This window comes from Mustela nigripes, chromosome 4 (genome assembly GCF_022355385.1).
Source record: "Mustela nigripes isolate SB6536 chromosome 4, MUSNIG.SB6536, whole genome shotgun sequence".
Lineage (NCBI taxonomy): Eukaryota > Metazoa > Chordata > Mammalia > Carnivora > Mustelidae > Mustela > Mustela nigripes.
Window position 1 is genome coordinate 58,995,270 of NC_081560.1, and position 25,362 is coordinate 59,020,631.

The 25,362-nt window shown below is 35.0% G+C and overlaps 1 protein-coding gene across 3 annotated transcripts in view; it reads left to right on the forward strand.

The window, feature by feature from the left end:
* Positions 1–25,362, forward strand: part of AGMO (alkylglycerol monooxygenase) — a 349,068-nt gene that overhangs the window by 142,875 nt on the left and 180,831 nt on the right. For all 3 annotated transcript variants that reach the window (XM_059395717.1, XM_059395720.1, XM_059395719.1), the window contains exon 5: positions 4,155–4,250. In XM_059395717.1, coding sequence (XP_059251700.1) covers positions 4,155–4,250 — 96 coding nt within the window. The remainder of the gene's footprint in view (positions 1–4,154; positions 4,251–25,362) is intronic.

Sequence of the window (25,362 nt, forward strand, 5' to 3'; positions counted from 1 at the left end):
TGTATCTAGTTTTATGAAAATGTTCACCTCTTTTCTGCAGATCTTATTATTAAACTGGTGACACTGCTCCTTAGTTCCTTGGACTGTGACTAGCTACTCTTTTTTTTTTTTTTTTTCCTAACATATACTGTATTATTTGACCCAGGGGTACAGGTCTGTGAATCATCAGGCTTACACACTTCACAGCACTCACCGTAGCATATACCCTCCCCAATGTTCATGACCCCACCACCCTATCCTTCTCCACCCACCCCCCAGCAACCCTCAGTGACCAGCTACTCTTGACATCTGTCCCTCTTCCTTTTTTTTTTTTTAAGATTTTATTTATTTGACAGAGAGATAGAGAGTACAAGTAGGCAGAGAGGCAGGCAGAGGGAGAGGGAGAAGCAGGCTCTCTACCAAGCAGGGAGCCTGATGCGGGACTCGATGCCGGGACCCTGGGATCATGACCTGAGCTGAAGGCAGACCCTTAGCTGACTGAGCCACCCAGGCACCCTGTCCCTCTTCCTTTTAACTGGCTCTTTCTGAATACAACAAAAATGTATTCTTTTTTTCACATAAAAAAAAAAAAAAGAAATCTTCTTCCCCATCCATATGTTCTATTGAAGGAAAACCCCCAACTCTCTCCTTCCTTCTTCTTACAAAAAGAGAAGTAATTCCTACCTCTATTTCAACAACTCTTTTGAGTGATTTTTAAACTTAGTGAGGTCTGGATTTCAGGCACACTGTTCCTCTCATCCAAACCTACAAATCCAGTGTCATTTTTCAGTCCAGTCGATATTTGCATGACGTATATTCTTACTCAACAGCTTCCTTGAGATATACCTCAAGGACTCTAACACAGCATTCTCTAGGTTAAACTTTATAAACCTCTTCTTCCTCCCGTCTGCCGTCTTAGTGAACATCACCCAGCATACAAGCCTTCAAATCTGGGTGTCTTCTGATACTCCTCTGTCCCTCTCATGTCCTCTGTTTGAATAGTTAACAAAGCCTTAGATTCCTGGTGCATGTCCTGCCTCTGTATCCCCATGGCTACTTCTATGCTTAAATGTATGCAGTTTTTCACTGGGCTAGTGAAATAGATTTCAAACCTATTTTTTATATTTCTCATAAGTTTAAAAAAAAATGTTTAACCACTCTCTCACAGCCTAGGATAAATCTAGTCTTCTCAGAATGGCATTAAAAGTCCCCCCTCTTGGTTTTGACCGAAATCTAATTTAATCTTTGTTTTTGCTGTTGTTTGGCTATGGTGAGTCATAGACCCACTAGAGACTAATGAAAGCTATAGATGGTTTCTTCAGAAAACGTCACCATGCACACAAGCTTATACTTTGTTGTAGTCATGTCGAGGGGCTTCACAGTCTCCGTCCCCTCTGTCCATGAATCCCATAGTTCAAACCAATCTCTTGGCACACTCTCCAGCACTTTCAGCAAGGCTGAGACACTTCCACTGAATGTCCTGCTTGATAGTCCCCTTCACACAAGCCCTGGCTGCGCCATTCCCTTGATGAGCAGAATAAAACCCATACATCTTCTATCCATTAGCCTAAGGTCACCTCTAAACCTATCCTGGGTGATTTTTTTCCTTTGTGAACCGGTTATGCATGACGTCTTTTGAAAGGTAACAAAATAACCTAGGGTCGACAGTCAAATTTAAAGCTAAAGAGCTTTGGAATCAGAATGACATGAGTTGAATGCATAGCAGAAATGGTTATATTTAGTAAGCAGTGTAATGTCCCCTGACCCAGATATTGAGAGTTTTAAACTTTGAGGAAGAAGAAATTTCTTCTCCCAAAGTAGTATCATTTCTGGCTTTATGATGGAACGGACCCTTAAGTTGGCTTTAAAAACTGCAGAGAATTTGGAAATGTGAAGATGTGAGGTAGAGAAGATGAGCGAGAATTTTCAGACCCAAACCTTTGCTAAACTGCTTTTCATTCTAGAAATTAGAAGCTTGGTTGTATCATTAGATTTTTTTAAGGTACTGTATTAATCATAAGAATATAACTTTCACATAGTTCATGAGACTTATTCCCTGACCAATATATTTATTTCTTACTAGAAGTTTCCTTTTTTGAAATTCATGCTGAGTTCATTTTTCAGTTTTTTGCTAATTATATTTACTGATTTGTAAGATTTGGGACATTGATTTATCAAGCCTGTTTTTAGGAAAACTAATCCTATGGGAAACTCATGAAGGAAGTATTTGATGGGCTACCACCCTTGTGCGTCATATTAGCATTGTAAAGGCTCTAAGAAGTTCTGAGAAGAAAACTTCAGTTGTTTAAGTCATTACTTCACAACTTAGTTGAGCATAGAACCACTTTCCCATAACAGTGGTTATTATCTGAAAGGACTATTTCTCCACACTTTGGGGAATTATAATGAAATATAAATATTCATGTAGTATGTGATTTCTTTCCAAATAAAACTATTTAAGCATCCAAGATAAGTTGTTTTATATTTTTATTCACATCTTAAAGATTCCAGAATATTCCTTAACTTAAAATGCTTTTATCATAAGGTATATATATGTTTCAAGTACTTTTTTTTTATTAACCTGTTGTAAGAGAGCTATTGGAATATATTTTAAAAAATAAAAATAGGAGCGCTTGGGTGGCTCAGTCAGGTAAACACTGACTCTTGATTCAGGCTCAGGTCACGATCTCAGGGTGATGAGATCTAGTCTTGCATCAGGCTCTGCTCTCAGTGGAGTCTGCTTTTCACCCTCTGCCCCTCCCCACCTTCTCTGCTTCGTCTCTCCCTCTCTCTTTCTCTAAAATAAATAAATAAATAAATCTTTAAAAAAAATTCAAAATAGTATCACAGATCTTTTGGAACCAGAAGGATGGCTAAGTGTCACATGGTTTTCTCCTTCACCACTCATTTGAGAAAACTAAAGCCTAGAGAAGTTTAAGAACCCTGTGAACATCCTGGAGAAATTCTGTAGTAGCACTAAAACTTCAAATGGATGTCTTTGAAAAAGAGCCCAGTGTTCTTTGGTTGCTCACTAATCCAATCCATTGCTGAATAATACATTTATAAATAATAAAACTGATCTTGCTTGTGATGACAGTTGAGATTTTTCATGACTTAAGATTCAAAACAAAAACTAGAAGGGTTTATGTAAATGTCCAATTTCAAATACATCATCACAACTAAACATAGTTGAAATGATATTGAACTAACTAAGAACAAAAGCTTTAACAATAATTTAGAAATGAAATTTAATATTCAGAAGAAATGTTTTTAAAAGAACTAGTTTTTTAGAAATATTAATTCCATAAAATACAAAGTATGAAGTGAGAGTCCTTTCATTCTTATTTGTTTGTTTAGCATTTCATTTAATGAAATGTTTTCTTACAACATAAAATCACTCTTGGAGATCAAAGTCATTAGGAAAACACAGCAGTTTGTGTTTATTAGTTGGTTCTAACCAGTTCTGCGGTTTAAGCACAAGTTGTTTTTCCAAGGCAGAGGCATTTCCGTCTGTTAGGAAATACGGACCTTTAAAATTTGTTTCCACTATGGCATCGTATCATAGCTTCTTCCTTACTGACTCTGAAAAATTTAGGGTATCTCTTGCTCTCAATCCGCCAAATAAAAATATGGTTAAAAGAGAAAATGTATCCTATTCTCTTGTTATAATTGTATACCAAGTTACTTTTTTAATTGTAATTTAATTTTATTACTAAGCATGCCAGGTCATAATCCAGTTTTTAGGAGCTGTTGTGGTATAAAGGCTTATGCTCCTTTTTTTTATTTTTTTTTCTTTCTTTTCTTTCTTCTTCTTCTTTTTTTAAAACTTAAAGTGATTATTTGTGTGTATAAGAAAAACCTCTTTACTTGCAGGAAACACATCCAGCCTTTTCAAGATTAAGGAAACAACATACCACATATGCTATTTTAATTAGACAATATTAAATACAAACTAAAAGTCTGGAGGACTTAGTTCCAATATGTCTGTAACTTTATCACCACATGGAAAATTAACATTGCAAAGTCAAATATGGGAATAAAATATACAGGGTAAGGTATATTTACTAAAGAATAAGGTATATTCATGAAGTTTATACTCATAAGTTGAACCATAGTAAAAGTGTATTTTATATTGAGAATTATATGTATCAATTTTAAATTTTTTGATTTTTCAGATATTCTACTCTCCCCTGGCCCTCTTCATACCACCTTCAGTATATGCTGTTCATCTTCAGTTCAATCTTCTCTACCAATTTTGGATCCACACAGAGGTAACTCTTTTTTTTTTTTTTTTTTTTTAAGTTTTATACCTAAGTAGTTAGCCTGAAGAAATGTCCTGGAAATCCACTAGCAACTGATTTATTGTGTAAGAAAAATCTTTGTCTGCCTTCTTTAAGGAGAAACATCTGTTCATTTTTATTCCTTTTTATTGAATATATATTGCAAAGTTTATAAGAAGCAATGAGGCCAGTTGGTCTCAATTAAATAAAAAAATTTTTTGAACTATTAAGTACCAAAACATTCTAATACTATATTCAGTACAATATCTTCCTGTATTACAGTTTATTAAACGTTGTTTACCAAAAGATGTTGAAATTCATTTCAATTTCAAGATATGAATTTATAACTATAAATATTTATATTACATAAATATATGTAATTTTACATATTTAGTATGTTATTTATAATCATTATTTTATACTATAATTTATTATAAGATAATAAACAATAGTTATATGTCAGTATTGATACATTTTACTGTACATATTTATACATACACGTACATATATCAATCAGCGGGAACTCCTTGAAAAAAATTTAATGCTTAAAGAAATTGTGAAAATATCATTTAAAATCTTGCTTTAATTTTAGAGTTTAGGTTTTATTTAGAGAGTGTTCAAAATGTTTAGCCTTTTTTTCCCCCCAAAAAAATGAAAAAATATAATTTCTTGGGTTTTATGTGGTATCTCAAATCATCAGATTTGAATGTTTTCAGATAGATCGTTAAGCAACTGATTGTTTTATTAACTATGGTACTGTTCTGGTTGTTAAATACCAAAAGTCACAGGCCCAGGAAAACTTACTTATAAACATGAGAACCTCTCCAAGCATTTCACATTTGTTGCAAGCTTTTTGAAGTTCTGTAGGAAACGTGTTGACAGGTGTTGCAGCTGGTTGAACAATAGCGCAAATCACAGCTGCATTCGATACCAAAGCTTGATACAACAAAATGCATTATTTCATTAATCTGCAGTATTTCATGCTACTGCTCTACTTGGAATAAGGAGACTGCTACTATGACTTTGGACATATGAGCCGTTATTTGAAGACCTGTGGTGAAACAGCATTGCGTTTTATGGCAGTTGACATACATCAAACAGTCAATAGGACAACCATCTGAAAGAGTTGTTGAGGCCAATTCTGACTGTAGAGGTCAAAGACCAAATTTGTTTAAATCAGTAGAGGAAAGCTTTCTAATGATTTACATGGAGGGGTTAAAGGAGAATTACATTTTTTATAGCAGCTCTGCTACAGGTCAAGCCACGTGTTGGGTCAGGTATTAGTTTGGACACAGAACAATGGTGCCTAAGTAACTTCCGCCTTTTCCTGTGCCCCTCTGAAAGGTCTATGAGCTAGAGTTTCATCGCAGTCTGTAAAGGGGCAGTGAGAGAAAGCCAGTGGTGAGACATTTCTTTTAAACTCAGGACCTCCAGGTGGCTTCATTTCCAAGCTCAAAAGCAACACATTACAACCTTTCACTTGTCTTGTACCTCATATTTTTGAAAGTACTGTATCATGTATAATTACTACAGTTGAGCTGCACAGGAAGCAGGAACACCCTTTCTGCAATTGAGGTTTGGCTTTTGAAATTTTAAATTATATTATTAGGTGTGAATACATTTATAAGATGTTTTTAACAGCTGTGCATTTAATTACATTTATTATTATAGAGAGCATAGTACCACTCATTTGAAATAACAGAATCATGCAGGAAGTAGAACCAAGAGATTTGTAGCTGTGGCTGTTTCCGGGATGAGTGAAATCAAGACCTGAAGTGGGAAGAAGATTTAACTTTTAAAAATAATTATTATTATCATGTAATTGCCCTAATTTTTTAAAGTTTAATACACAGAAACCATACTCCACTCACAGAAACCCTATGTCAGCCATGGTACACATGACAGTGGTGGCCAAGGAGCCCTGATTAGTCCTGAATGGAGGTTTGATTCTTTCAGTTGTTTCATGGCTACTGACAGCCGTGAAATCAGTTTTCACTCTGAGGGGGATTTGGCCTTAAGGAGGTACTGATTTTCTCAGTGGAAGGATGAGTTCATTCATGTCAGTCTATCAGGGTAGGATAAGAGAAAGTAAAAAAAAATAATAATAAAGCAGAACAGGAACAACATGCTTTTTGAAAGACTGTATGTGAGAGAAAAAATAGACCCTAAAACAAACTAAAGAGTTTATAATGAAATTTTCTGTTTACTTTTGGATTACTTTGATGAAGACAGAGCAGTGTCCATCCCCTTCCTCTTTTCTGAAAGTTACAAAACCTTCTGCTATAAACTGTACTCTGCTGTTTAATTTTTGCCTCTGTTTTTGTTTATTGTTCACTCATCTAAAATATCTGCAGCACAGAGTCGGTGAAGCTCTTTTCTTCTGAGTTTACTGAAAAATACTTATTATTTAATACGTGTTTTAAAGTTAAGAGCTGTGGAATGTTGTCATTTCATTTGAGATTATAGATAATATTTCAGCAGTAGTTGATTCACACAGTAATAGTGGCATCTAGTAATAGATATTATAGATAATTATAGATAATATTTCAGCAGTAGTTGATTCACACAGTAATAGTGGCATCTAGTACCTTATCATTATCTGTTACCTTTGATTTACTATTATCGTTCATGTACGTATCAGTCGATGCTTGTGCAGAGAAATATAAAAGAGAAATAGTTATTTGGTATTGAAGATTTGATCCCATATGATTCAAGGATTTTTATAGTGCTGAACTAAAGCTCCTAAATGAAAAATGGTGCAGTCATAACAAAATGAGCCATCTTATTATTATTATTATTATTATTTTTATTTATTTATTTATTTGATAGAGATCACAAGTAGGCAGAGAGGCAGGCAGAGAGAGAGGAAAGCAGACTCCCTGGTGAGCAGAGAGCCCGATGCAGGGCTCGATCCCAGACCCTGAGATCATTACCTGAGCAGAAGGCAGGGGCTTAACCCACTGAGCCACCCAGGTGCCCCTGAGCCATCTTTTTATGTACTAATATGGACAGATACCCAAAAAAGTAACAGTGTATAGTATATGCTAATATTTATATTAAAAAAGGGAAAACAGCTATATGTTTTATATGTTCACAGATGCATGAAATGTTTCTAGAAGTACAGGTGTGTAGCCAACTCTTTTCTCAGGGGAGAGATATTTGGATAGACTAGGGAGAAGGATTAGATTAAGATATTAACATTAATCTTACCCATGTCAGTGTGGGCAAGGAGCTCTCTCTTTGGGTAATATTTCTCTAATAAGTGATGATGTTGTGCAGCATTCCAGGTACTTATTGGTCATTGATGCATTTGCTTTAATAAACTGCCTGTTTAAGCTTTTATCTATTTTTTATTGACTTGTTTGCTTAAGTGATTTGAAATTCTTTATAGATTCTCATTATAAATCACTGTCCGATTTATGCATTTCAATTATATTTCTCCATCCTATAGCATGCTTTTTTCATTTTCTTTTAGATTATTTTGAAAAAAAAATATTGAATTTTGAAGTTTAATTTATCTTTTTTTAATGGCTAGGTGGTTTTTCTTGTTTGCTGTATTTTCTCCATGAACTCTTTATCATTTTTATGAATACCCACTTCTGTGCACCATTTAAAAGTAGAAACTTTCTTTCAGCCTTTTGATTACCTGAATCCTTTGTTGAAAAGAAATTGACCGTGTGTGGTCGGCTCTAATTTTAGGCTTCTGTTCTCTTCTATTGATTTCTTTCCTCTTATCCCAATCCCTCACTTTATTATTATAGCTTAACAGGAAGACTTATTTGTACAATTGATAAAAAAAAATTTTATTTAAAAATTCTCCAAGACCTTCTTACTTTCTTATTGTGTAGTCTTTGAATGGACAGTTTTCTTGCTTTCACTCCTTTGTTTATACCATATATTTCTCTCTCTCTCTCTCTCTCTCTCTCTTTTTTTTTCTCTTTGCCTCATGGCTTGGAGTTCACAGGTTATATATTTTTGGTCAAATTTTGAAACAAACAAACAAACATGGCCAGTATTTCCTTAAACATTGTATTTACACCTTTCTCTCTCTCCTCTCTTTGGACTCAAAATGCCTGTTTATTAAACTCTTCAGGTTTAATTACCATTTACCTGCCCTCTCTAATGTAAAAATTTTAAGCCCATTCAGTGGATTTCCCACATCAGATATTATGCCTTAAATTTTTGAATTTCCATTCTTTTTTGTCCTTTTTATTTATTTATTTATTTTCAAAGCTTGTCCTTTTTATTTATTTATTTATTTTTCAGTGTTCCAAGATTCATTCTTTTTGCACCACATCCAGTGCTCCATGCAATACATGCCCTCCTTAATACCCACCACGAGGCTCACCCATTCCCCTACCACCCCCAACCCTCAGTTTGTTTCTGAGTCCCCAGTCTCTCATATTTCGCCTCCCCCTCCGATTTCCCCCATCTCACTTCTCTCCATTTCCTCTGTGTTATTCCTTATGCTGCCCAAGCAAGTGAAACCATATAATTGACTCTCTCTGCTTGACTTATTTAACTCAGCATAATCTCCTCCAGTCCTGTCCATGTTGATACAAAAGTTGAGTATTAATCCTTTTTGATGAAGGCTTAATACTCTTCATACAACTGTCCTAATCAATATGACACACCTATAGAGTAAGCATCAGCAGAAGTTAGAGTGTAGGCGAACTGCAGGAATGCAGTGTGCAGAATTAGAAAGCATAAGAGATACGTAGTGGAATTATGAAGCTACATAACTGAAGAGACAATAAGAACTGGAAGTTTACAGAAATGTGGAGATAGAGAAAAGAATAGGAAAATGTAACTTTATGGCAGCAAAAACAATAAAGCGGTAGCAGAATGACCTGAGATTTAGATCTGACTTCTTCATACAACTAATAGAGTGGTTTGCTTATGGTGCTTTTATAGCCAACATTATGATTTTCATGGAAGTACAGCAGTATTTATCTGTTCTTCAAAACCTTATGGAGTCTACCAAGACCCAGTCTTGTGTAAAAAATGTGGTTTTAGTGCGCCTGGGTGGCTCAGTGGGTTAAAACCTCTGCCTTCGGCTCAGGTCATGATCCCAGGATCCTGGAATCAAGCCCTGCATCGGGCTCTCTGCTCTGCAGGGAGCCTGCTTCCTCCCCTCTCTCTCTCTGCCTGCCTCTCTGCCTACTTGTGATCTCTCTCTCTCTCAAATAAATAAACTCTTTTAAAAACAAACAAACAAACAACAACGTGGTTTTAAGTACATTTACCTATTTCATCTTACCATTTTATTAAACCATTATATATAAAATATATAACATTTGTAACATGAATTCTAAGTCATGATTTCAGAGAAATAAGTTTAGTTTATCTCAGATTTCTGTAGCTGTTATTTTGTTCTTTGTATTAGAATTATTAAGCTAGTTGACAAAGCTTTTTCATTATATTAATTAATATTTATTTTGCATAAAGACACTTGGGAAGATATTCTTGAATATTTCACATACTGTAATTATTAAAACCTAAATATGCATATCATAACACATAATTATTCATCTCAAGTGTGTTTTATAAAACATAGTAAAAGTGGGGCACCTGGATGACTTTAATTAACTCAATTAAACATCTGCCTTCAGCTCAGATCACAATCTCAGGGTCCTGGGATGGAGCCCCAGGTCAGGCTCCCTGCTTAGCAGGGAGTCTGTTTCTCCCTCTCCATCTGTCCTGCCCCTAAGCTCATGCTCTCTCTCTGTCTCAAATAAATAAATAAAGTTTTTTTAAAAAACATAATAAAAGTAGGGTCACCTGGCTGGCTCAGTCCATAGAGTGTGGGACTCTTGACCTCAGGATCCTGAGTTCCTGCCCCGTGTTGGATGTAGAGTTTACTCAAAGAAAGAAGGAAGGCAGGAAGGCAAGAGAGAAAGAAAGAAAGAAAGAAAGAAAGAAAGAAAGAAAGAAAGAAAGAAAGAAAGAAAGAAAATAAATAAATAAAAAGAAAAGAAAGTAACTATTTACATAATGTAAACTTGTGTTTTCCTTTTGTGGCCTCAGGAATTATATTGCCTGAAGTCCTGACTTCATTTATTACTATTACTGTGACCTTGGACAGTTCAGTTTACCTTCCTGTGCCTTAGTTTCTTCTTATATAAAATAAAGATACTAACAATACACAGTATTGAGTATTAAAAAAGATAGTTCATATTCTAATCTATAGATGTTTGTAGTACTTTTGTTTTTCTTTTTAATCTTTTCTGTAAACTAGATAACTGTTTTATTTTATGTCACTTACTAATAATAATCCTTATGATTATTCATGTACATTTTGTACTTGTGATTTTAATGCAGTCCATATTTTGGTTAGTATGAATTATTAATATGAATAAATGCAGTTGGATTTTAGATTTAAGAAAATAATGCACAAATTTACTTTAGAAAAATATATACCTTTATGAGCTTGAGATTCTGATCACAAAATGCATTGTTCAGGTTTTTTTGTCATAATCCTTTTTTTTTTCTAATTCAGGAACTAGTCAATGTAGAAAATTATGAAATTTGCCAAACTCAATATATCTTTTTAAATATTTCAAGCATTATATCCCACAGACATCCACTGAGTGCCTATTTCATTTGTAGTCTTGCATATAGTAACAAAGACAAAAAAAAAAAAGAGAGGCTGGAACAATGAGATACAATATTCTGGATGAAGGAAAAGTAGCTCAAAAGGTATTTTTAAATGACTGAATGTTAGAAGACTAAACAGTTACAGTTATCCCAAGCCACAAATTCTCAGCTACTGATATTTGTCATTTGTTTGATCTGTCCCCAGGAAAAACTTGAAGAGATGACATTTCTATTTATTTGTCTCTTATTTACTTCATTTTACATGTCATTTACTTATCCAGAACTCATGTTTTCAGAAAGTATTTTAAGCATTTTGTCAAATACTATCTCACTAAATCTTCATAACAAGTTTATGGAATAGTTAATACTGTTGCCTCAAGTTAAGTATACTAAGTAACTTGTACTGCATCATAGGACTGGTAAGTGTCAGAGCTGGGCTTTGGACTGAGTAGTGAGGCTCCAGATTCCTTGTTCTCATCCATTTCTGACCACACTGTTATAATAGCCACCATGTATTAAACATGCAATATATGCTAAGCAGAAGATTTTCATTTAATTCCCATAAAGTAATTTGAATCACTAAAGGTCAACTACTTTTGACTACTTAAAGACTTTTATAGTTTGTAAAGAATGAATATAATTATAAATAACCTCAGTTAATGATGCTTTATTTTAAGGGTACCTGTAGAAGTACAAACTATCCCAGAAAGTTAATAGACAATTTCAGAAAACTGGAAATTTTATATTCACCAACTTTGTGGCAAACACTATCCTTTTTCAAAGCTAAAATATTGAGATTCTGCAGTTTATATAAGGTAACCGAGCTGGCCTCAGAGCATATTGTGTTTTGGCCGTTACCTACTTATTACCCTTCTTCTTCACTCTATTTATTTGGTTATATCTCAGTGTACCATGATGGGAGGCAACAGGGTTCATAAATAACTCACATTGCACAATGAAAGAAGTTTAAACCTATTGGTTAGTTAAGAGAGGACTTTGTAATCTTGCCTGGATCAAATTACTGTGTGACCTTTATACACATCTGTTTGTCCCTCTTAAAATGTAATCTATCCTCAGAGGTTAGTCCTACTGAAAATCCTTTGGTGATGTTCAGTTGCTTGATGAGCGAAGTCTAAATTGCTTTAATTTAATGTTTCTCTTGCACTGCCTTCAAATAGATTTCCTGTGTACATCCTGTTACTTTCCATTCTGTGCAATTCATTCCGAGTTGACTATTTTCCATTTCCCAAATACATCTGCTATGTAATTATTACTGTTTCTCTTCTTTCATATTTTCTACATTTTGCTTTTCTATACATTCTTTAAGGCCTCACTCAAATCTTCAGAAAGCATCTCTTCTATCAAGAGTAAGTACTTACGTAGCTCAGACCATGTATCGGTCACTGCTAAGTATTTCATAAGATTTGTTTATTTAGTGATGCCTGGGTGGTTCAGTCAGTTAAGCATCTGCCTTCGGGTCAGGTTAAAATCTCAGGATCCTGGAATGGAGCCCCACGTGGGGCTCTCTGCTCAGCAGGGAGTCTGCTTCTCCCTCTCCCTCTGTCCCACCCGCTTGTGCATGTGCTCTCTCTCAAATAAATAAAAAAAAAAACTTTAAAAATAAGATTTGCTTATTTAATTATCATACAATCCTATTGTCCCCATTCAAAGAGAAGTTGAAGTATATAGAATTAAATAACTTGCCTAAGGTTGTAGCTAATTAGTAGTCGATATGTGATTCAAAACCTGGTAAACTATTTTCTCCTTCCCTCCTCTGAAATCTGGTATCAGTGATTTTACATTTCTTAGAGATGACCAGATTATGTGGAACAACCCCAATATATGTCTGTTTTCCTGGCATAATTGTTAATAGCTCATCCTTTCCTCTCTTTGAAAGTATTACATACTCGTTTTCCTCCTAAACAGCTCTTGATCTCTCTTAACCTTTCCATTCTCTTATCTCACCTTAGCTAATGCTCCTTCCATCAGTTATATAGATGGCTATGATAGAATATTATTCTCTTCTCTTCCTACAGACTCTTCTCTCTTCCAAATTTTTGCATACAACAGCCATGGTGGTGATTTTAGAAACCCAGTTATATCAGGCACTGCCAACATGAGTACAAATACCCACAATAAGAAGTTTTGAATGGCTTTCTGCTGCCTCCAGGACAAAATCAAATACCTTAAATTCATGAATGGATTTCAGGGTTCTTAGAACATGACCCTGCTTTACTGCTCTGTTCTCATCCCATTAGTCAGATGCTCCAGCTAAACCACATTTCTTTTTCTCTCACGTACTCCAAACGCTTATTCATTTTCTGTATTTATATATGCTCTCTTTGTTGATGACCTTTTCCAAACATTCTTCATAATGCAACTCAATTACATTCTTCATAATGCAACTCAATTACCACTTCCTTATGAATGTCTTTTTTTCACCTCCTACTTAACTCTGTAAGTGCACTTTTCTTTTTTTTTTTTTAATTTTATGGTGTTTTTTTTCAGTGTTCCAAGGTTCATTGTTTATGCACCACACCCAGTGCTCCATGCAATACATGCCCTCCCACCACGAGGCTCAACCATCCCCCCCACCCCTCCCTTCCCAAACCCTCAGGTTGTTTCTCAGAATCCACAGTCTCTAATGCTTCTTCTCCCCCTCTGATTTCCCCCAATTCACTTTTCCTTTCCTTCTCCTAATGTCCTCCATGTTATTCCTTATGCTCCACAAGTAAGTGAAACCATATGATAATTGACTTTTTCTGCTTGACTTGCTTCACTCAGCATAATCTCCTCCAGTACCATCCATATTGATACAAAAGTTGGGTATTCATCCTTTCTGATGGAGGCATAATATTCCATTGTATATACGGACCATATTTTCTTTATCCATTCGTCCATTGAAGGGCATCTTTGCTCTTTCCACAGTTTGGTGATTGTGGCCATTGCTGCTATGAACACTGGGGTACATATGGCCCTTCTTTGCACTACATCGGTATCTTTGGAGTAAATACCAGGAGTGCAATTGCAGGGTCATAAGGAAGCTCTATTTTTAGTTTCTTAAGGAATATCCACACTGTTTTCCAAAGTGCCTGTACCAACTTGCATTCCCACCAACAGTGTAAGAGGGTTCCCCTTTCTCCACATCCTCTCCAATACATGTTTAATGACTTGTTAATTTTGACCATTCTAACTGGTGTAAGGTGGTATCTCAGTGTGGTTTTGATTTGAATCTCCCTAATGGCTAATGATGAATCCATTCCTGATTAAAATGCTTCAAAGTATAGGGATAGAGGGAACATTCCTCAACTTCACGAAATTGATCTGTGAGAAACCCACAGCGAATATCATTCTCAATGGGGAAAAGCTGGCAGCCTTCCCTTTGAGATCAGGAACACGACAAGGATGCCCACTCTCACCACTGTTGTTCAACATAGTAATAGAAGTCCTAGCAACAGCAGTCAGACCAACAGAAAGAAATAAAAGGTATTCAAATTGGCAAAGAAGTCGTCAAACTCTCTCTCTTCACAGATGACATGATACTTTATATGGAAAACCCAAAAGACTCCACTCCCAAACTACTAAAACTCATACAGCAATTCAGTAATGTGGCAGATACAAAATCAATGCACAGAAATCAGTTTCTTTCTTATACACTAACAGTGAAAATATAGAAAGGGAAATAGAGAATCGATTCCATTTACTATAGCACCAAGAACCATAAGACACCTGGGAATAAACCTAAACAAAGACATAAAGGATCTGTACTCGAGGAACTGCACTTTTCTTTTCATTACTGCTGTGTTTATTTCCATTTCCACATTGGGAGTTAAGAGTAAGCTCTGTTGGGGGATGTGAATACTGTAACATATTGGTTCCTGCTTATGAAAGCATTCAGTTAATAATGCTGAAGTTTACTTCTTATACATCTATACTGTATTTGTTACTAAACTCTGTTTCTCCCATTATTCTGAGTTCCTTGATAACAAAAAGTAAAACATGGCTTGTCTCTTATGAGAACATATGTTTGTGTATATAAGTACATATATTATATACATATGAACTTTAATAAATACACATAGTAGTGTTTAAATACTTATATCTCTTGTTGATAATAAGTAAATAAGTTTGTATGTTTATACTTATTTGCACTTATATCTGGGGTACAGCTATGCTGTATCTCCCTAATATAAATTTTTAATGGTTATGATCATGTATCTTTTAGAATTTTAAGGAATTTTTGAGGAAGAAGCAGTTATATTTTAAAACAAATGTTTTTGAAAAATACTTGTTATAACAAAAATCAAATTTCATGCTTCTTGTCTATCAGGTCCTTATTTCAATAGTTCGTAATAAGCCTTCCATCATGGAAATAAGCTGAGATATTTCACAGCACTTCTGTCTGTTTACTCCCATAGTCCCTGTTATTCCTTTCTGAATTTCAGGTTCCAGTTCTCTCTTCTTCCTTCTTTAGAATTTAATTTACTTCACTAGTTTCATATTGCCTCTAAGTAATTACATAGTCTGTAGCTCTAACGCTAATTCTCTTACAGATTTAAGGTCAGTGTTTCCAATGTGTCATTTAATATATTCACAAGAGTACTTGGCAGTACACAGAGTTAACATATTTAAAATGTATTTCATTATGACTCAAGTCAGAGGCTCTTCTTTACTTCCATTGCTACTTCAGGTCAACATCATGGTCAAATATTGTTGTTTCCAAAGAACTCTTTGACCTCTTTGTAGCCTGTCTTCAAGTCCTATACATGTTCTCTCTAGAAGTGATCTTTTGTTGCATTCTGTAGTTACCTTTTAAGATAATTCACCCTTAACTTATTCATGTATAATTTTGTAGTGTCTTCCCAAATGTATTAGATATGCAAATCTCTTTGCAATTCATATATTTTAAAAAAAAATAGTTCTTGAGTGCTTACTCTCTGCCAGACAAAGAGACTAATTGGCCTGAATTGGCATCACTTGTTACTATCATATTGAGGATTATGTCCTCCTTCAAGAATCTGTTAGATTCTACTGATTCTTTCCTAAAGGGAAAAAAACTTTGCATAAAAAAATAATTTTAGGGGCACCTGGATGGCTCAGTGGGTTAAAGCCTCTGCCTTCTGCTCAGGTCATGATCCCAAGGTCCTGGGATCCAGTCCTGTTTGGGCTCTCTATTCAGCAGGGAGCCTGCTTCCCTTCCTCTCTCTCTGTCTGCCTTTCTGCCTACTTGTGATCTCTGTCTGTCAAATACATAAATAAAATCTTTAAAAATAATAATAATAATTTTATTGAGCTTCCCAAAGCTCATCAAAAGACTATCTAAAAATTCATAGATCACTATTTTAAAATGTCTGTTGTGAAAGTAATGGAATTTGAGGGTTTCCAGCATAAGGGAGAAGTTGGGAATCTACTAATAGAATTGAAAAGAAGACTATTTTAAGAACAAGAAAGTAATAAGACATAATGTCTAAGAGTATAGGTTGTGTAATCAAAGAGAAATCTATCCTCTGTTGGAGTTTTGTACACTCTTGTGTTTGCAGAACCTAAAAGCATTCCCACATAAGGGAATCTTAAGAAATGCTTGCTGAAGGATGGGTGTGAATATTTAGTAAAGTTATCTAAATTCTCTGACTTTGCTTTCTAATCTTTAATGAAGGTAATCATACCTACCCCATAAAAGTGCACTGAGGCTTAATAAAATAACATATGTTAGTTGTATATAGTCAGGTAAATAATACCAGTTATTATGGTATCTATTATGAAAAAAGTCGTAAGACTACATATTAGAATTGGTACATAAGGTCAGAGTTGGATGGATCACATGCATGTATCAGAGTTATCTGGGTGCTTACTCAAAATATAGAATAATAATAGACCTCTTCTAAGAACCATAAAATATACATAAATCTCCTCTGACCAAGGGTAGGAATCTGCAACTTTGATATTAGGAAGCTTGAGCTCCATGAATATGGGAGCTCACAGTAAACGTCTTAAAGACAAAGACTGTGTTTTATTCATCTTCTTTTTCCCATTGTCTTGAACTTGAATGACCATCAACAACTACCTTTTTTTTTTAAGATTTTATTTATTTATTTGACAGAGAGAGACAGAGATCACAAGTAGGCAGAGAGGTAGGCAGAAAGAGGGTGAAGGAGGCTCCCTGCTGAGCAGAGATTCCTGATGTGGGGCTAGATGCCAGGACCCTGAGATCATGAGCTGAGCCGAAGGCAGAGACTTAACCCACTGAGCCACCCAGGCACCCCAACAAATACCTTTTTGATTAACAATTGAATTGATCTTATTAATTAAACTTTTTACAATATATGTATATATTGGAGAGGATAGGGAGAAACAAATTCTCATACCAAAGACTTAGATCAGAGAGTACTGAATTGTGTTCCTTCAGATTCCTGTGTTGTAACCATAATCCTGAATATAATAATATTTGAAAATGGGGCTTTTAGAAGGTAAATGGGTCATGAGAATGAAGTCCTCATGATGGGATTTGTGCCCTTTTAAGAAGAGACATGAGAGAGAGGATACAGTAAGATTACTGTTATGAAACACTAAATCTCAATCTTGAAGGACCTGCTAGCCTCCATCACTCTGAGAAGTAAATGTTTTTTAAGCCGTTCAGTATATGGTGTTTAGTTATAGCATCCTGAACTAAGACAATTGTTTTGAAAATAGGGCAGATGAACTTGAGACAGATACTTGTAGCATCTAATCTACTGACTGAAAATCCATTCTACATTTATAATAATAATCAAAGTGTAGTTAGTTTTAGAATGAGTTATGTATTTGGAGCATGTTTTATAAGACTGCCAGGACTGGATATTTAAACAAGGACTACTTGACCCTTCAGTTTATTATCTACTTTTTTTTTTTTTTTAACATAATGTTACTAATGATAATAACGTGGTTCTTTTTTTCTCTGAGTATCCAAGCTGGTAATATAAAACTTGTGTTTCACTAGAATGAAGTTTTATATTGTTATGCTTATGAATGCTTCCTATTTCCCGTCTGTCAATTTAATTAGTGTTGTTAAAAAAAGAAAGTCACCTGGAATCTACCTCTTTTTGAAGGAACACATTCAGTAGCTACTTGCGTGCATTTTTCCAAAGAAAAATCAAAAGTGTTATTTAAAATGTAAGCCGAGACAAATTCAAATAAAATGCTAACTTGTCTAGCTCTTGTCCTCTTGTTTGAGGAATAATGCAATCATAAGTGACAAGAATCACCCTTCAAGATAATTTATTATAAACGTGGTCCTTTAAAACTGCTGTTTATTGTATAAACATAGCCTAGTCTCATTCTTCTTAAAACTAAGCTTTTAACTCTTTAACCCTATGGTATAGATTCATCAGAAATTTACTCCCTATGAAGCTCTTCATGATTCCAACAGTCCTGATTCCTCCAGATTGTTTTATTTCCAAACTATAAATATTGTTTTTCACTCCTCAGTGTGGAAATTCAGCTACCTTCATATTACATGCTAACTGAAGTAGAAAGCTGCCTAATCAGATAGGAAAACATTTGGCTGTGAATAAATCAGCATTTGTCGAGGATTTCAAAGTGTGAACCTAGGCAGACAAGCACACATCCTAAGAGCTCTGCTTTCTCTTGCTTCCCTGTAGAGAAATCAGAGGTTAATATGGCTGCCGCCACCATCTGTCTAAATACTTGAGTGTGTCGTCTTGAATTAACATAGCAGAACTAGTGGGGGAGGTCATTAAGATTTTATTTTTACATTTCATCACCAGATGCTCTACAATATAAATTTATCCATAAATGTTCAGATTGATTAAGTTTTTAACAAAGAGAACAATGAGTGTTTAAAAATCAACTAATTCAGAACAAGAAGAAAATTATTTTAATATGTTAACTTGTAGTATTCATGGATTCTATTCTTCTTTTCCTAAAACTTTAAATGAGGAATTGCTATAGAATTTCTTGGTAGTAAAAAACGTATTCCTATATATGTTCCAACCAATAGCAATGGAATTGTCACTCATTGTAACTTTAAGAAATAGTTAAATTACCTGTAACTAAATTGTAATTTCCATTGTTCTATTTCATGATCTCTCAAAAGATCTTAACACAGGACTTTTCATAAACTGAGCACTCAGTAAATACCTCTTAAATAAGTGAACCTTGCACAGTGACTGTTGAAGAAGCTCATGAACAGAAGAGAGCTCTCTACAGTGTTCTCCTGGGGCCATCGGTGGGATTTTTTGAAAAGCTGCACTCTAGGGGGCTAGATAAAATCATATATTTTTACTAAAGGTAATTCTTAGCTTTTGACCTAGAAAAGAATTCAATTTGCTTCTTATTAGGTAATCTTATGCCATTTATAAATTCAAATGGGTTCTAAGTTCAAATACCTGTACTGTGAAATGGTAATGGAAAAGAAAAAAATGAGTGCTTTTCTCATCCTTCTCAAAAGCACACAAAATTTTTGAAAAAGAAAACTTTTTATAAAACCTTTTTTTCTGAAATAGCTCTACCCTTCCATTGAAGAGTCCACTAGATGTAAATGATCTTCCTATAGGAAGTGCCTGTATATCACTTCATTTCCTTTTACTTCTAAAACCTAGTAAATCCAGGAAAATTCAATAAATCTTTGCAGAATGAATGGACTGGCTGACAAGAAACTACTTGGTTGGCTTATTATGCAACTATCTTTTCCTAAGAAACTTCTATAAAAATTTATAAATATACATTTTAGTTATCAGGAACACTACTTCCAATGCTGATAGAAAATGCTTTGTTACTCTGAAAAAAAATAAATTAAAAAAAAGAAAAGAAGAAAATAATGAAATGGAAAGGAAAGAAAGAGAAAAATGTCAGCACAATGGGCTAATTTACTTTTACCCTCTAAAAAGTGGAGGTGTAAAGTATATAAAATAAAATAAACTAGAAAAACAACAAAAAATGCTTATTGGTAATTTGGTACTTAAAATAGCTGTTAATTGGGATTCAAATATATATTTAGTATATAGGTAAATATATTTAATAAGGATAAATTTATATGTATACATTTCTATATTTGTCCTTCAGATTTTCTGTCTGTAAATACAACTATAATACTAGACTATATATTGAAAGGTCATGGAAATATTTATAACTGCTTAACATGCATAAGCCTATAGTTATTGTAAAGCTCTTCCCAAATAAAAGATTTTCCAGATTTTTTATTCATAAATGTACATGCAGACATGCTTAGTTGATAGTTAAAAGAAGGAAAGTAAAAGAAAGAAAAGAGGGAAGGAAGGAAGGTAAATTACCATGAAATAAACAACTGGTCATGGTATAATTATTAGTCCATTTAATTTTAATTTGGGTTTGTACTGAATCTTGTGACTAATCTACTTGAAAAGTCTGCCGTTTTCAGACCGTATGTCAAGCATATCATTCTTAGTTAAATATAATGTGACAATGATTTGTCTATCAGATAATAAATGTATTAGGAACAGGCTTAGTATTTCCCTTAAATACTGACTGCAGTGAAACATGGAGGCCCACAGTGGTATCAGGGTCCTGGAACATCAGTCATGAATAATGCTATAAAGAAGTTTTGACTTGTTAGAGTTAATGTCATCCCTATAACCTATGCTCATCTGAATGCAGGCATTTTCCTGCTATGGAGATTTCATTTCTCTTCACCCCCAGCCCAGTCACTCCTCAGCGTCTCTCATATTGTAGGCACATTCATTGTTAATAAGTGTTCTGTAAAACACATGCTTCTTAGGACATATTTTCCCTATTATGATTTTTTCCCTCTCAGACAGGAAGCATGAATATTTGTAAGCATGTCTTACTTGGAAAGAAATTTATAATTAACTATGGGCTCACACTTTCTTTCTGAGAAGTAAGAGGTTAAAAATACTCCTATAGGTTTTCAATAATATATTCCAGTATTTTTAGTACCCATTTGCAGGTAGGAAAACCGAAGGGTGGAAATATAATGTGACATTCCTAGTAGTATGCTAAAATTTGACAGAAGAATAGAATTGAGATGTTTCTTTCAAAAATGGATATAGAAAGTCTCTTCAACATCAATTGTCAGAGTGAGTGAGAAGAGGCAATTTTCTGAGCAGTTCATAAAAACAAGATTATTTTGTTTTGAGTTAACTGAATTTTTGTTAAAAGTAAGTGGGGCCTTCCAACTTGTGCCTTAGTTAATCATTTCTGCACTCTTATGTGAACTACAAAAACCTAAACAATCAATATTTTCCAATCAGAAGAATCAATGAAAATAACTAAGAAATGTATAGAATAGAATATGTTAATTTTATAAGAAATAATTTCATTAATTTAGAACATTTATTTAGAACATTTATTTTGATGCTTTATAGAGTTCAATTCAAAGTAATTTTTCCATTTTAATTGGAAAGACCTACAGAGATATGTTTTTCAGATTATAAAGGGTAATCAGAAAACACCTGAGAGCTACAGTGTGGAAGGAATTAATTACAACCAATTCATAGTAGACATTTAATTATTTGATTTACCACATGTACTTACTTTATCAATTTCTAGGGCAAAATTATTCCTGCCTGATAACCTAGAAAACAATGGAAGTTTCACTAACCTTTAGGTCTCTAAGTCATTCAGCTCACTCAAAATGTGACAGCAGGGTAAGGGGGAAGAAGGGTCATAAGAACTCTCAAAAGCCATTTCAGAATCATTTGGTGATATGGAAACTGATATGGAGATTTTATATCTCTGGCTCCTTTTAACTGAAACTGAAGCCTTCATAATCCTGTACTGAGAGAACATAAAAATAGTTCAAAAAACTTACCTGCCAATTATCAGCAGAATTCAACTATCCCATTATCTGCACTCTGGTTTTCTATTTTTCTGTTTTCTATCTGTCTGTCTGTCTATCTGTTGTTCTATCTGTTTGTTGTTACTGGTGGTTGGCCCCTTCATTTTATCTATTTATCTTAATTTTCCAATTCACTAAATCATAGGTCATGTTTGGATTTGCTCTCTGGGCTTTAAAGGCCAAGGGTACTCTAGACTCATGTTTTGTCTCTAGTCTTGGGAATGACCACTAGGCTCATTCCTTAATGTACCCCTCCCTCCAATTTCCAAACTAGAAGACAGGAATTACACAATGCTTCCCTCCAGAACTGGAAAAAGATTGAAGTACAGCAAGTCATGTATACCCATTGAAGAAGAGGGCATTCTCACCGTTGGGGTACTGTTCTGTGCATTGTAGGATGTTTTGCAGCATTGAAACCCACTACTCACTAAATTACAGGAGCACTTCCTCCAGGGTGACTGTCAAAAGTATCTCCAGACATTATCAAAAGTCCCCTGGAAGCACAGTCATCCCTATTTAAGAAACACTACTATAAAGGCAAAAGGGTTGGGAGGGCTGTGAAGTGGATTTATCTGCTCAGTACAATCTTGTCGGGCAGTCATTCTGTGCAAGGCCATGTTGCATGTGCTGTGAGAACCTTGAAGAGGAGCAGGGTCCCGTTTCTGTCCTCGCTGAACTTTCAATATTGTAGAGGAAGTGAATACAAATAACTGGAAATTGGAATAGCAGGACGTAAAAATTACTGATGTCTCAATATGTATTCAGAAAAAGGCAAACAAAATTATCATTCGAAAAATCAAGGAGAGTGTTTCAAAATGTATGTCGGACTTGAAGGAATAGCAGAATTCCAACAGGTCGAGATGGGAGGTTAAGGTCTCTGAGGCAGAAGAAAGAGAACATTGGAAATTGGTCTTGAGGGAGAATTTGAACAGCTTTGAATTTGACGTGGTTTATTTAGTTTATTCAGTTCATTATGAGGACCCTTTCCTTCCAGTTCACTTTATTTTTGATGAGGACCATGACATGATGAGAAGATGGCAGTGTCTATGGGCCCTGTTCTCTTGCTTTTATATTTAACTCCTTTTCCAACCTCTGCCATAAACTGTAGGGAGAGAAGTGAGTTTGTGACCAGTACAGCATAAGATCCAGAGCATTTCTGCTGGATAAAATTTAATCAATACAATGATTGAAGCTTATTATTATAAAATTGTTTTTATTTATTTATTTATTTGTCATCTGATATACAAGAAATGATCCTTTTGGAAAACAATGCTTTCAAGAAATAGGCAGAAGACATATTACTGTTTCCAAAGTTTGGCTGAGAAATTAGCATCCAAGTTTTAATAGTATGGAAACTGAAAACACTCCTCTTATAAATAGGAGGGTCAAAGGAAACAGTCTAAAGACCTTTGCTTGGAACATTGGTTTTTAACCTCTGAGGACTCATTTACTCCTTTGAGTATATGATAAAAACAGTAGTTTCCTCCCAGAAAAATACCCATCGGTACATACTCAAGAAAGTTGGTATAACACTTAAGGGTGTTCTTGACTTTCTGAAGCCCATTCATGGCCTTTCTAGGCATCCGTGGTTCTCAGGTTATAGAACTCTGACAGAAGACGACAGCGTACAAGACTTAGACAGTGCTTTGTGGACCTATGAAAGACCAGAAGTGCCTAAAATCCCATGAGAGGGCAGTTTAGAATCTGAAACATCTAGGTTCCTTATAAATACTTGGATTTTTTTTGACTAGGATGTAGTAAAAAAAGTACTTAGTTATTGTCCATGAAACTTCTAAAAGTTTAAATTACTTTTATTTGATGGAAATGTTTCTGTATCTCTTAGAAACAGTATAATAGAAAAATAAAAAGAATCCTGAGTTGAAATCAAGAAGATTTTAGGGCTTCTTCCAAGCTGTTTGAACTTGGACTAGTAATTTAACTTCTCTGAGCTTCAGTTTTTATGCTTTTTAAAAAATAACAAAGTATGGGACTGTGTGGTTTTTAAGTCCTCTGTTATAAAATTCCACCATTTAAATTAGCTTATCTAAATGTTAAGAAATAAGACAGAAAAATAACTTTCTAAAAATGACAATAGCTGCAATTACTTCCACAGAAACATATTTTCAGGAAGTGATTCAAAGCTAGATGTGGTTGAATTGCTAAATGACTGAATTTGCAAAAGTGGGCGATAATTAAGTCATTATGCTCAACCCGTATTACTTATTGATGACTTCTCCATGATTTTGAGTCAGAAGAGTTTTCTACAAGAGAGGTTCTAACTGGGCTGTCTGAATGATGAATCATTCCCCACCGAGGTGGTCTTCCTCAGCTCCAAGGTACTCATAGGCAATACCAGGAAATTTGACTGTGGTTGCCTGTGTTGTACTTGGCTTTTAACTTTAAAAGGGGGGGAGGGGGCTTTCAATACTGATATCACCATGGTTCAGCCTGTAGGAGCAAAAGATTTTCTTGGAGGAAAATGGCTTGACATTAAATATATATATATATATATATATATATATATATATATATGGCACTCCGCCAGGGCTCCAATCATATGAATGCACTCACCATTTGTGTGGCTTTAAATCTGGCTGCACATATGCCAGGACCAAGGATCAGAAATGCATGTGGGTAGCAGAAGCTGGTCAGTGTAGTCTCCTCCACCCCCTTTTGTTGTCTGTTTTTGCAACATATGTTAGGCACTGAAGGGACAAAAAAGGATGAAATGGTTTTCTCCTTTTCCATCTGGTTCTCTGCCAGAGATACAAAGCCCGAACAGAGCATCAGATTTCAATGTTCTGACTGCTGAGAAACCCCACTTTCTTGTTCTCTATCCATCACCATTCTTCTTCTTAACAAATATTTTTCCACCCAGTCCAAAGCAATGGAGTCCAGTAAAATACAGGGCTATTTCTACTTACTCCCCTCCCAATCCCTGGTCATTAATACTCCCATTTGTGGGATAATACATTTGTGGCTTATTTGATAGGAATGTAGTCTGATGTAAGTGCTATATATTCATAGTATTTTGAACTCCTAGAATTAAAAAAAAAAAAATACAGATAGTTCTTTGGGTATAAATAAATTCTGTTCTGCGAGTTACCAAAAAGTCTGTTGTTTGGAGCCCATAGGGTATTTCTCGTGGAAATAATTTTAAAATGGTGATAAAACTCCAAGATAGAAGACAGAATGGGAGGGGGAATGGGGGAAGAAGGCAAAGAAGAAAGGAGGGACGGAGGGAGAAGGGGACAGAGGCTAAATCAATACAGGACACAAAATATTACACATCCTTTGCACGCAAACATTTGTCTGCTCCATAATGGAAACTAAAAATCCCTTAGAAGCTTGGCAGCAGTATGGAAGGCAAAGACTGCTTCTTTCAAGTGCGTAAACAATGGGTTCAGTAAGGAGATGGTGGTGGCACCTGCCCTCTGGAGAGCTACAGGACTGCCAGGTGGCAATGTTGCTGCAGCTTCTACCTCATGAGGGTATGGGACCCCACAAGCTGGGGACAGTGTGACTACTGCAGCTGTTCACATTTGCAGAGCAATTTTTAACTGAGTGTTTTAATGTCTGTCAGACATTGCCAAAACATGATTAAATCCCACTGTATAAGGAGTTGCAATCTAGAAATTTGTTTGGGACTTAAAGATCTATTAAGCCTAACAGCAT